Here is a 14,564-nt window from a genome sequence, read left to right as displayed (position 1 = left end):
TGCCTTATTTCATCAGACTGTTCTCCCTATATTTGATGCCTATCCTGCCAGCTTCTGCAGCACACAGGCACCATCTTTCCATATTGTGAACAATTCTCTGTGCTGACACACCGGCCACCGTCATTGTGCATCTCTCAGAGCGTATTGATGACATCTGAAGAGACACTAGAACATGTAGTTGGGAGAAAAATGAAGAAAAATAGCTGGATGGTTACTAGATTTTAGAAAACCTGTTTTGTAAATGTAGTTACATACTGGTAATGATGTGGCCGAATACAATGAAATCTGTGGCTTTGATTAATGGGCTTCTCTAAAATTGATATTAGAAGTAAATGGAGACTTCTGATGGCTAGCTGCATGCTGTGATGTGGTGCTTTTACGAGCCACTCATGCAGACTGGAAGTCCCGGTAAGACACCACCAGAATTTCTTGTACAATAGAGTTGCAAGATTTAGGCGTCTGTCTTAGACTTTATGCATATAGCACAATATGTCAAGAAAAAAAATCTTTTGGTATTTGAATAAAACTTCTTTTTTTCAGTATCGTAAAAGCAGCTTGACTGGGTACATTTTCCAGACCTAGGAAGTGACAATCACCTTATCTGGTATTTAATTAAAGGAAGGAGGTTTATTTAGGCGAGTGCTGCAAAATACTTGAAAATTTATTATTTCAAGGAAAGCACACTATTAGAATAATAACAAAACCTTTCCAGGGCCACTGCACCGTTCACCCGGCTGGGTTTTCTTTTTCTGACTGCAGCTGTGACAAGCCCGTATACCACGCGTCTGCAGCAGTCAATCATTGCCTTTTGTTTGGCTGCATCAATGACATGTGGTATATGGGCATATTATCCCTGCAGCCAAACATTACAGCATGCCTACGGCAATGGTGAGCATAGGTGCGGCAGTGCAGGAACAGAAAGAATTTGAGACGTGGTGAGGTTTTTGTTATTCTAATAGCGTCCCTGCCTTTTCAAAAATAGAAGAAAAGACTGTCAGTTTCTGCCAAGCGTAGCCTCTACGGGAAAAACGTTCTCCATGTGGGATTGTGATTTCCGGTTATGGGCAGATCTCCTGTGACAGGACAGTGTAATTTAAAATGCTGTGCGTCTCTGCCCAACCTCCACTGTAATGATTTGTACTCACATAATGCTTTCAGTACCAATCGGACATGCAGCGTGTTTCCTGCAGTGGACACACTCATCTGAAATTTGAGCTTTTTTGCCCATATAGAGTGTGTTTTTCCGTGTGCAGACTCTGCTTTATGTGGACTATTTGTATGTAATGTACCAAAAGAGCTTGATAGCTGTGAAATCCTGGTCTGCTGTATAGCATAGAACAGTGTTTCCCGAACCAGTGTGCCTACAGCTGTTGCAAAACTACAACTCCCAGCATGCCCAGACAGCCTTTGGCTGTGCGGGCATGCTGGGAGTTGTAGTTTTGCAACAGCTGGAGGCACTGGTTGGGAAACACTGGCATAGAACAATGTGCTGCATAAATTTTTTTTTCTAAGGGCTCATGCACACAGCCGGTGCCCGTATTGCGGACCCATTCACCCACATGCTTCCATGGGGTTCCTTTCCGTGCCTCTGCACCGCACAAAAAATAGAACATGTTTTGTATTTTTGCAAGTTGAATGGGTGCGTATCTGTCTGCGGCAGCCGCATGGATGGTGCCCGTGCATTGGAGACTGCAAATTGCTATCCCCAATGCGCGGGACGGCCGGCACACGTTTGTGTGCATGAGCCCTAATAGTTAATGTAAAATTTAAAAAAATGCTGACAAGTCATTAATTTCATACATGGATATGTATCGTATTCTCATGACCATTATAACATTGAGATTTATGTTTTTGTAGCCTATTTTCCCAGAATTTTCAAAAGGATTTTCCAGGACCATGACCTATTCTCAGGATAGGTCATCAATATCTACTGTGTAGGGGCTGATTTCCAGCAGAGAGATAGTGTACAACGTTGTGCTTGACACAGTACAAAGAAGCCACAGTGCTCATCTGAGCGCTGCAGCCCTTTCAAACTGCTGATAAACAGGGGTGCTGGGAGTTGATGTCGTATCCTGAGGAAAGGTTTTCAATATTTAACTCCCAGAAAACCTATTTAAAGGGATTCTGTCGCCTCTTGTTACCCTATAGAGTTGCGGACATGCACGGCTAGATCGCCGCTAGCATGTCTGCAATATACCTGTCCCATATCTCTAAGTGTTTTTTTTATTTTTTGTGTAAAAAAATGATTTTATATATATATGTAAATCAGCCTGGTAAGGAGCCCAAGGGGCTGTACTAACCTTCTTGGAGCCTAGCCACGCCCCTTGTGAAGGAGCCCAGCACTGCCTGTATCCACAAATCTCCTCCTTGCTCAGAAAGTTAGATCGCCGTAATCTCGCGATGCGCAGTTCCTTCCCTGAGGCTGATGCCAGCACAGGGAAGGAACACTATGCCGGCACTGCGCTTGCGCGAGCTCTCGCATCGCGAGATTACGGCGATCTGACTTTTTGAGCAAGGAGGAGATTCCTGGATACAGGCGGTGCTGGGCTCCTTTACAGGGGGGCGTGGCTGGCCTCCAGAACGGTTAGTACAGCCCCTCGGGCTCCTTACCAGGCTGATTTACATACAGTGCTGCCCAAAATTATTCATACCCCTGGCAAATTTTGACTTAAAGTTACTTTTATTCAACCAGCAAGTAATTTTTTAACGGGAAATGACATAGGTGTCTCCCAAAAGATATTAAGACGATGTACAAGAGCCATTATTGTGGAAAAAAATATTTCTCAGCTTTTTATTTACATTTGAGCAAAAAGTGTCCAGTCCAAAATTATTCATACCCTTCTCAATAATCAATAGCAAAGTCTTTATTGGCTATTACAGCAATCAAACGCTTCCTATAATTGCAGACCAGCTTTTTGCATGTCTCCACAGGTATTTTTGCCCATTCATCTTTAGCAATGAGCTCCAAATCTTTCAGGTTGGAGGGTCTTCTTGCCATCACCCTGATCTTTAGCTCCGTCCACAGAATCTCAATTGGATTCAAGTCTGGACTCTGGCTGGACCACTCCAAAACGTTAATGTTGTTGTCCGCTAGCCATTTCTTCACCACTTTTGCTGTGTGTTTTGGGTCATTGTCATGCTGAAATGTCCACTGGTGCCTAAGGCCAAGTTTCTCTGCAGACTGCCTGATGTTGTCGTTGAGAATCCTCATGTATTGCTCTTTTTTCATGGTGCTGTTTACTGTGATTAGGTTCCCTGGTCCATTGGCTGAAAACCTCCCCAAAGCATTAGGTTCCCACCACCATGTTTGACAGTGGGGATGGTGTTCTTTGGGTTCAAGGCTTCTCCTTTTTTACGCCAAATGAAGGAAACATCATTGTGACCAAACAATTAAATTTCATCTGACCATAACACAGAAGACCAGAAGTCGTCTTCTTTGTCCAGATGAGCTTTTGCAAAGGCCAAGCGAGCTTTTGTGTGCCTTATCTGGAGAAGTGGTGTCCTCCTTGCCCTGCATCCGTGGAACCCAGCAGTGTGCAGTGTCCGTTGGATTGTCTGCCTTGAGACATTGCCACCAGCAGAGCCCAGATTCACCAGGATGGCCTTGGTGGTGATCCTTGGATTGTTTTTCACCTCTCTAACTAGCCTCCTGGCCAGCACAGGTGTCACTTTTGGCTTCCGATCACATCCTCTGAGATTTTCCACAGTGCGGAACATCTTGTATTTTTTGCTCAAATGTAAATAAAAGCTGAGAAATGTTTTGTTTCCACAATAATGCCTCTTGTACATCATCTTATCTTTTGGGAGACACCTATGTCATTTCCCATCAAAAAATTACTTGCTGGTTGAATAAAAGTTTAGACTCAATAAAACCACACAGAGCTATGGGACAGGTATATTGCGGACATGCTAGCGGCGATCTAGCCGTGCATGTCCACATCTCTATAGGGTAAAAAGAGGTGACAGAATACCTTTAACTGATTCCAAATACTGGACATTGTGAGAAATGAAAGCTAGAACTGCTTCAGCGCTTCTTTCTACCAAATGAAGAATTTTGAATTATTGTTATTACACATGTTTTGGTGGCAAAAAGCAGCTCTGATGAAAGAGCGTGACCTGTGTCAAGTAAAAGCTGCAGCCGAAAAGATTGCATGCAACATAATCTGTTACTTAAAGCTGCAGATTTGGATCTATAATTAAGTTCTGTGAGTAGCAGTGCAAATTGTCAATGTGAAGCCCTAGCCTAAATCTCAGACCAATTCCGTCTGTGCAGGATGGCAGAATAAAAACCACACGATCTTGGAAATTTTGTTTTATCTCAGTTTGATAATTCCTCTTATAAGTCTTTGTAACTGTTTACTATATTCATGGTTCTGTTCCAGTAATACAAATGTAGTCCATTAATAACAAGACCTTATTTAAAGGGATTTGCAGTGATTTTATATTGATGACCTATACTCTGGATAGGTCATCAATATCTGATCGGCAGGGGTCCGACAATCAGGACCCCCGACAATCAACTGTTTGACAAGGAGGAAACGCTACACGCAAGCACCGCTCCCTGGTCTTTACACTATGCGTCGTCTCCTGTGAAGCAGTGTCGTATTGTAATTACAAGCACAGTTTAATGAACAGGAAGCATTGCTCACTTGGAGCGCCGCCTCCTCTTCAAGCAGACCCCCTCCAATCTTATATTGATGACTTATCCCCTGAAGATAAGTAATCAATATAAATCGCTGCACCACCCATTTAAATAACCCAAGATGAAAAGTTTTAGTCCAGTGCTGTTCTAAAAATATCAACAAACCATGCAAATATGTCAGTGCCTCAGAGTCTCTTAATTTGATTTAATCCACATCCTTTGCATTCTTTAGTGTAGAATATGATGCTCAACTATAATATATGTCATTTTAGGGTTGAGAAAAAAGAGCGAGCGAGGTTAAAGACTGTGAAATTTAATTCAAAAGCCAGGGGAGACAAGGGGGTAAGTAGTTTTTGCACGTACAACTTTGCCTGTGGTTCATGCAGTTTGACTGTCTCCCTAATTTGACAAGTATGGTGACATACCAACGGGCTTCATTTGGTGTTTGTGTGGTCAAACTGTGTCTCCACTATGTAGTAAAATATATGGCATAAATGCAAATTATTAAATAAAATATTGCATGGCTTATTTTATTTTTTTGTATCACGCAGTGATTTTCAGAAGTTTTTAGTCCCTGCCAGAAATCCCTGTAATCCTAATCTATCTAATTTATCCTAATCTAATTGTTGGTGCTGCCTCCTAAATAGCAAATACAGTATGTAAAGCTCATTATGGCAGCATGGGGGTGGGGGATGCAGGTGGCTAATGCAGGATATGCTGCTTATGCTAAGGTCATGACGCACATTTGTAATCTATGTAAAGAGGCAGTTTATAAATCCAGTCATAAAGATGCAATATTTAATATCTTGTAGTTATGCTGTGATTTCCTGTACATTTTCAGCTTACTTTCAAAGGTTCTGCATAGATACAAGTGAATTAAGAATATTTCACAAATCACTAATGAGTGCAGAACAAATTGAAGCTAAATTTAGATTATTTTAAGAGCATTAGTAAAAGTTAAAATCTTGTGATCACCGTGATATCCCTTGCAATATTTTATTTATTTGTGGTGTTTGCAACAATCAGTAGATGGCACTATTAATATTGGTAATGGTTAGGGTGTATTAATTTTTCCTTTATGCAAGGAATGGATAATCCACTTCCCTGGAATTCTGGTTACAAATTATTTTTTTTACAAACCTCTAAGGCATGTTGTTGAGGCTAGGGCTACACACAGACTTTGTATAGCATGAGTCATTTGACAGTCGCATTACATTTTTTCTTACAAGAATAGTGCATCAGATGTCCATGTGTAGCCCCCAAGTTTACAACCTGCCCAAAAGGCGTTAACATTTTGATTGTATTATGACTGTCTCTACTGCAGTTTACCCCTTCGGGATGAGTTCACACAGTTTTTTGCTTTGGATTCTGTAGCAGACTCCACACCTAAACTATTAAGAAAACTATTAAAATCCACCTCCCATTTCAATAGGAAAACCACACGTTCTTAGTGTGGATTCCATGTCAAATCCACTTTTAAAGTTCTCATTGAAGTGGATTGGACGAAAAATCAATGAAGTGCTGAAGCAGATTGAACATTTAAATTGTTTTCAGTACAGTGAAAAGTGAAGTCACCATTAATAATAAAATTCCAGTGGTTTATTAAGTAATTTCTGTCAATGAAACATATCTTATAAGAGATTTTTTTCCATGGAAGTGAATTGTGCCTATACATTTTTTAATGCTTGGTATACATGGTATATAGTTTGGCTTAAGGGAGTCTGTCAGCAATTTTGACCATGGTACACTGAGGCAGCTCTCGGTAGGGTTTTGGGAGACCAGGACAGACATACCTTTTTGTGAAGATTTTCTCATCGGGAGCAGTGTGAATATGAAGTTTTATTCTGCCAGATTCTGTTCTTACACATGCCCATTTGGGTCTTCAGTGTGCTGTCTGTATTGAACTGTTTTACAGCCTCTCCCCTGTCCTCTGAGTGACAGATGTAACATCCATCTGTCATTCAGAGCAAAGAGGAGGGGTTGTGAAGGAGCTCAATGCAGATGAAGGCCCACCCTGAGCATTTGCAAGAGCAGTTTATAGCAGAATAAAACTGCATATTCTGACTACTCCTGGTGCGAAAAACTCCATAAAATGTATATTTGTACTGCTCTGCTGGCCCCTCTGCCTAGTGTAGTCGACAGTTTAGCAAAGTCAAAACTGCTGACAGACTTGCTTTAAAAATAAACGGTGAACCATTCAATATTATGATGTATGTTTGTGTACTGTAGGAACCTTTCAGTGTTAGATATCTTAGTTATATGTAGTGTTATAAAACTTTGAGCATGCTGTAAGAACTACTGAACATTTTAACAAAATTTACTAAATGATGTCCTTGTTCTTTGAATGTATAACTGTTGTACACAGACTGTGTACTAACACTGCACCCAAAAATGCATGAAATGAGTTGAAAAATACGCTTGCCATTGATATTGAACTGCTTTTTCTTTTTAAAAGGCAATATTTTTTTTTGCATCTTTTTTCCTGTCACACTACTTCTTTGCTTATGTTGACAACATAACGGTTATTGACCATAATTTAAAAATGCAAATTGACAAAACTTTACATCTCTCAAACTTCATTAATGTTAACCTGATATGTAAATCATCAGATGCCCCGTTATTTGCATTAGGCCTAACACTAAGGCCCCTTTCACATGGGCTAGATTTCCGCGTATTGCACCCGCACTGAATCCGGACCCATTCATTTCTATGGGGCTGTGCAGATGAGCAGTGATTTTCACGCATCACTTGTGCGTTGCGTGAAAATTGCAGCATGCTCCTCTTTGTGCGTTTTCCACGCAACGCAGGCCCTATAGAAGTGAATAGGGGTGCGTAAAAATGGCGATTTTCACGCACAGTTGCTAGGAGACAATTGGGATGGGGACCCGATCATTATTATTTTTCCCTTATAACATGGTTATAAGGGAAAATAATAGCATTCGTAATACAGAATGCATACTACAATAGGGCTGGAGGGGTTAAAAAAATAATAATTGCTAGCCTCATCTACTTGTTCGCGCAGCCCGGCTTCTCTTCTGTCTTCATCTTTGCTTTGCACAGGAAAAGGACCTGTGGTGACGTCACTACGCTCATCACATGGTCCGTCACATGATCCATCACTATGGTAAAAGATGTGATGGACCATGTGATAAGCACAGTGACGTCATCAAAGGTCCTTTTCCTGTGCACAGCAAAGATGAAGACAGAAGAGAAGCCAGGCTGCGCGAACAAGTGGATTAAGGTGAGTTAAATTATTTATTTTTCTTAACCCCTCCAGCCCTATTGTACTATGCATTCTTTATTAAGAATGCTATTATATTCCCTTATAACCATGTTATAAGGGAAAATAATACAATCTGCACAACACCTCACCCAAACCCGAACTTCTGTGAAGAAGTTCGGGTTTGGGTACCAAACATGCCGATTTTTCTCACGCGCGTGCAAAACGCATTACAATGTTTTGCACTCACACGGAAAAATCGTGCATTTTCCCGCGACGCACCCGCATCTTATCCGGGCCAAAAACATGACGCCCGTGTGAAAGAGGCCTAAGGGATTGAAACAGGTTTTAAGGTCCTTTTACTTGGACAAAATCAGTAAATAAACAATAAAATGGGCATAAATAAAATATAATGGTGATGCAGAGAATATACAGAATAACCTATAAATAACGCACCAAGCAAAGATATATCTTTTAAAAAAAAAAAATTCTCAGCATGTTAAAATATAATTAAAATAATAAAGAGGGGAAACAGAGTCCATAAAAAAAATTCATAGGAATAAAAACTAATAATTACGAGACAATAATAGATGGCAAAGTGGTAGCCATACTAGCATGCGCCTGAAGCGATATCAAACCAGTCTGCAAGTGGAAAGGATAATATATGGTAAATAAAGGCAGTCTGCTGGTTCACTGCAATAAATGAAACCACCAAAACACTGTGACTGAGATGTTAAAAAATTTAATAAAGGCATGCACAATAATCAAATAATATATAGCAACTGCGGACCAGGAAGACCATCCAACGCATTTCACCAATGCGCATGTGACACTATTTAAACCTCAGACGACCGTAATGCATTAAAATTCACACTAGATATTGCTAATTAATTAATATCTAAAAAGGTTGATTGCACCCCAACATTACAGGAGCAAGCGGAAGTGTCTCATATGATGCACATCTGGAAGACGGATCGCATACCATGGGCAGAAGTGTGATCTGGAACGCGCAACCAAACCAAAAGTGTCACATGTCCATCCTAGAAGGCTAGTGAGGGCAAAAGTAAGGTCAAAAGAAGAAAAATATTAGCAAAAACAAAAATATGTGATAATAAGTACAAAACAGTGCTCCCAAACTGCTCAAGTGATAAAGCAAGCAGTGTCAAAAATATAACTGCTAGCACAAACACAGAAAAGATTAAGATATCTAAAGTGAATTTAGGAGCATCTACATCAGTAAATAAATTTAATACGTGCATTTTTTTTTCCACATCTGTAGAACAGCACATAATAAAAATGTTATTGAAAAAACGTAATAATTAAATGTGATATCAACATCAAAGAAATCTCGATGATAATCAGATGTATATAGTGACTATAAATACCAAAAATTTATGAAGTATAGAATAACACATAATTGATAAGGAAAAAAAATATTGAAAAATATAAAAAACATGACAAATGTGATACCATATAAAAATCACAATGATAATGATAGTGTGCATACATGTGACAATATACACAATGCAAATAAAAAAATAAAAAAAAAATATATATATATATAACAGTCCCCAATGAAATATCAGAAATAATATCCCGTAAGGAAGTAATCCGGTAGCTAAAATTATACAAAGATCAAAGTTCATCTGAAATAGGGAATCCATGATGCTGTCAACAATCCCATCAAGAATATTAATTTTAAGACCTAGCAAGGTCTACCTAAAAGAAGAAAGAAATAAAACATAATTAAAGGGGTTCTGCAGTTTGTTTAAACTGATGATCTATCCTCTGGATAGATCATCCCCATCTGATCGGCGGGGGTCCGACACTCGGAACCCCCGCCGATCAGCTGTTTGAGAAGGCAGCGGTGCTCCAGGAGCGCCGCGGCCTTCTCACTGTTTACCGCAGGCCCAGTGACGTCACGACAATTATCAACTGGCCTGGGCGCGGCTAAGCTCTGTTCACTTGAATGGAGCTTAGCCGCGCCCAGGCCAGTGATACTAGTTGTGACGTCACTGGGCCTGCAGTAAACAGTGAGAAGGCCGCGGCGCTCCTGGAGCACCGCTGCCTTCTCAAACAGCTGATCGGCGGGGGTCCCGGGTGTCAGACCCCCGCCGATCAGATGCTGATTATCTATCCAGAAGATAGATCATCAGTTTAAACAAACTGCAGAACCCCTTCAAGATCAATAAAAAATAAACCAATAAAACTATACTCCAGACTATAAGATGCACTGGACTATAAGATGCACCTAGGATTTGGAGGAGGAAATCAGATCCCAAGCTCCATCAGACTCACATCGGACGTAAACTTAAATAAATAAACTCCCCTACCTTGCGCTGGACAGCACTAAGACTCACTCACCACTCCTTGGTCACCTTCCAGACCACACTGCACTGTGACCTGACACCGCACAGCGCCTGACACTGTACGCAGTCAGAACACAGTGCGAAGTGGGGCCTAGGAGACCAGCGAGGTTGAGTAGAGCCAGCGTAGCACTTCCCTCACCGCCTCCCACATTCTGATGACCACTCCCATAATGTACGTATTTATTACCACTCGGACTATAAGATGCACTGCCACTTTTCCCTTAATTTTGGAGGAAAAAAGGTGCATCTTATAGTTTGAAAAATAAAGTAACTATTCAAAAGCATAGATGATACATATGAGGCCAACTGAAGGAAACAAGCTAATTATCGGGGGTGAATATTTGTAGAAACGCTCGTTCCCAATAATTGCCTGATATAAAAGATGCTGGAGATCTCACAAGCAAACATTTCTGTCTAGCATACTAGCCCGTGTAGACAAGGATTTGCTGCCCAGAAACAATTAACCTGTATAGGGACAATCAATTTTCTCTCCCCGGCAATTATTGGGGACATTTTGTTCATTCCTGAGAATTGCCTGCTAAATCAGTCCGTGTATTAAGGACCTTTTGCTTTTGCAGCACTTTTAATAACATGACTAGTAATGATCTTGACTGATCTTCTGGCTGTAACAGTGCTTAGCCAATAAGATGCCATTAATGCATAGTTTCATTTCTGTAGCATAAGGTGTAGCAACCAATAATGGTTAATATTAAACTTAATTTTTTTTTACAAACCGTGCACGTAGGAACCAGACCGGAATTGGCCAGACAGAGATGGAATTGTGTGCACAGCACACCATGCTTTTCTGTCCGTATACATTAACATATACTTTTTTTTGGGTCCATTGGAACTCTATGGTGAATGGATCCGACTGTATGGCATCTGTCTGAGGCATCCATTTAACATATACGTATTTGTATACGTTAAACCTTAAAAGATTTTAGCAAAATCCATCCACTAGATGCTAAAGAAATAATATCTGCAGAGTAAATTGACCTCCACAGCATGTCTGTTTATGCTGCAGATTTCCACAGTAGATTTGATGGGTTTGCAGTGCATAGGATGAAGCCTGCAGTAAAATCCACAGCAAATCCTTGTGAAGTGACACGCGTCAGTCCACCGCTCCATTCACTTCACTTGTGGGACTGATGGAATACTGTATCTCAGTCCCATAGAAGTGAATAGAACTGTGGACCGACATGCAAACTTTAGTACTACTCAGAGTGGGGACTTTTGTTTATCACTGGAGGTCCCATCGGTCAGACATTCATCACCTGGGGATAGGTGATGAATACATTTTATTAGATAACCCCATTATAAAAGTGAACACTAACACGTTGTTGGTTGTCATGCTCAAATCCTGCACTTTTTCCTAGCATCGTTTATTTTTTTTAATGGATTTTAAACTATAATACAGAATGTTATATGGCATTTTCAGCAGAGTTCCCTATATAGGCTCCAAAGAGTGTTAACCTTATACTAACTGTCATGGTGTGCGGGATCTGGTTACTGTGGTTTACATTCCATCTTATAGTACATGTTATATCTGGTTGTACAGAAGCATAGTGTAGTGGTTCTATGGCTAGGGCACCTTACATTTAAACATTGAGCTCTAGCTGTTCACTGATGACATTAAGTAGCTTCATTCTTGCTTGCGCCTCTTTCCCACCTTTTTATGGGATTCTCATTACCTTGCACTCTATCACTATTGTGTAACATGTGGTGGACTAACACATTGCTCCTGTAACCTCCCATTTGCTTCCTATCTTTTTGTTTGTCTTATATTCCATTTTTTCTGTTGATGGGCAGACCATATAAATATACATGTAGCTTAAAAATGAATGGGGTCATTGCAATGGAACAATCTGTAGTGTTTGCATCCTTCAGCTTTCACTCTTGGGTGAACCATTACTGTAAACGATAAATAGTGGTCATGGTAATAAAATATCACGTTGCGAATTACCAGAAAAGAAGCAAGCCAAAAAAGCTGCAATCTGAAGCAGTACACATGTTCAGTAGAGGTTTCAGCTTCTCTAATGTTCCCCAACCCTTCCAAATAAGAAATCTACAATTGCTTTTTGTATTATTAATTACTGGGTCCCCTGAACTCCTGCCAGAAAATGATTTTGAATATACATCTCCCTTCTACATATTTACACCTTTGCTCCTTCCTCCAGAATATGGTTGTAGTCATGCTGCTACACCCAAGGTTATATAAAGCAATTTATACTATAAAGAACCAAAATATTCACTTAAAAGAAAGGAATGCCAAACATAGTAAGTGATATGCAGAAGATTTACTGGGATGGTCAGATGATATTGAATATCAATATTCTTGTCTCTCTAAAAAATTAAAAAAATGCTTCTGCCTCCATTGGCTCTGCCCAGCTTTTCGAGTGAATTGCTGAAAGCTACAGTTACATGTTCATTGCAATATTCTTTTGAGACCCTTTAAGCTACATGTTACAACATTGGTCAGCATCCACAGCTCGGCTAGGGTGGGGCAGTTGTGCACATGGACATTAGACATCCTTTGTTTTGCCCCTCCTTTTCTTCTTCAGCAGTCATTCAATGACAAGCGTAAAAAGAACCTCTTTTCCCGAAAATTCCCATTCTACAAGAACAAGGACCAGAGTGAGATGGAAACCAGTGATGTTGACCGTAAGTATGTGATGTAATGGGCCAAGCTTAGAAAGGTTTGCTAGACTGTAGTAGGTTGTTACAAAGGAGGCATTTTCAAGAACAGTACTTGGTTTTCAAACTTACCTTAATGTTTCAGTGCATGATGTGACTTGGTGGTTGATGCTCCTAACGGCATAAATAAGCTTGCAGGCTCTTTCTTTAACATATGCACTGTATTCTATAAGGTAATAGTGTCCAGGCAAATTGCTAGCGAATATTTCTGTTGATCTAAGTTCAGGTATCCCTGTTAAAATGCTTTAATGCTTTGAAATGTTTAGGCACAGTGTTAAAATTTTGACTTTTAACCTTTTCCTGAACTTGGAAATGCCTTTTTCATGTAGCGCCGTTTGTGTATATTTTACTGACAAGTCTTTTCTCTGTGATTATATCTCTGTTTTTGTTTGCTCTCTGGGACTACAGGAGGTCCCTGACGACATGGGATCAAAAGGCCTGAGTAAGTGACTGAAAAATCACCACCCGAAGTATAATTCCTGACTCATTTCATTTTCACTCTTTGGAAAGAGGGCTTCCTCTTCAAGATTACACTGTAGATAGTCTTGCTTGCAGTGGCGGTGCAGTGTAATTACAAGCGCTTGTCCCATTCAATGAATGTAACAAGCACTAGTAATTACACTGGACCGCAGAGACTTCAGAGACAAAGCACAGTGTTATCTTGAGGAGGAAGTAGCGCGCACACATGCACTGCCACCTCTTCAAACAACTGATTGGCGGGGGTGCTGGAATTCAGACCCCCCACAGATCAGGTATTGATGACCTATCCTCAAAATAGGTCATAAATATGTACTGGCTGCACAACCACTTTAACTACCACCGTTTTTATGAAGTTGGCTCTCCATGAGCAGACTTCCTGGTGAGCTTATAGTGGATTTGTGATTATACACAGCAGCCTTCAAGTGTAGCTGCAGTGTAAAATATTGATGACCTATCCACAGGAATGGTCATCAGTATCAGATCAGTGGGGGTCCAGCTCCCGGCAAACCCACCTCTCAGCTGTTTGATGTGGCCATGGTGCTTCGTTGAGCGCTGCTGCCTCTTCCTAGGCCAGTGACATCATGTTCAGTGATTACAGGGCATATTTACAGGTCAGTTCCATTCAAGTGAATGGGCCTGGACTGCAATACCGAGCACAGCCGCTATACAATGTGCAGAGCTGTGCATAGCATGCTGTGTGGAGGCTGTTGTACTTGCCCCAGTGCTGGAAGTCGGACTACTACCAATCTGATGTTGATGATCTAACATGAGGATAGTTCATCAATATTGTACTCCCAGAAAACCCCTTTAAGTTTTGGCACATGTGTTTTTAACCAAAAGTCAGGAATGGAGACCCAATTAAAGGAAAACTATAAAGGGATTACTGATGCTTCTCCTCTCTTTGGTATCTAATCCTGGTTTTGGCTTAAATAATTACATCAAAACTGAATGAATTTTGTCTGGGAGTTTATTTTTATTTTTAAGTAAGACCTCATTTTTAAAGTAAAACTATACCTAAAAATGAATGCTAAGGGTAAACCAGAAATGTAGTTGTTTGGTCTGTCTGCAGCACTTTCTGCATGACCCTGTAGAAATCCTACAGAGAACAAAGTCATTAATCTGCTGCTGATCTGCTCCACCTTTGAATGAAGACTGCTGA

The 14,564-nt window shown here is 40.5% G+C and overlaps 1 protein-coding gene across 8 annotated transcripts in view; it reads left to right on the top strand.

Annotated features, from left to right (window-relative positions):
- The window catches only part of DLG1 (discs large MAGUK scaffold protein 1), a 289,003-nt gene that overhangs the window by 228,191 nt on the left and 46,248 nt on the right, over positions 1 to 14,564 (top strand). For 3 of the 8 annotated variants that reach the window (XM_040428320.1, XM_040428318.1, XM_040428317.1), the window contains 2 exons: positions 4,915 to 4,984; positions 13,334 to 13,367. In XM_040428320.1, the coding sequence (XP_040284254.1) occupies positions 4,915 to 4,984; positions 13,334 to 13,367 (104 nt within the window). Of the gene's footprint in view, positions 1 to 4,914; positions 4,985 to 12,792; positions 12,893 to 13,333; positions 13,368 to 14,564 lie in introns of all 8 variants that reach the window. The other 5 variants (XM_040428319.1, XM_040428314.1, XM_040428312.1 and 2 more) reach the window with 2 other exon arrangements.

Source organism: Bufo bufo, chromosome 4, assembly GCF_905171765.1.
Source record: "Bufo bufo chromosome 4, aBufBuf1.1, whole genome shotgun sequence".
NCBI classification, from domain to species: Eukaryota; Metazoa; Chordata; class Amphibia; order Anura; family Bufonidae; genus Bufo; species Bufo bufo.
This window is presented reverse-complemented; position numbering and strand designations above follow the sequence as displayed.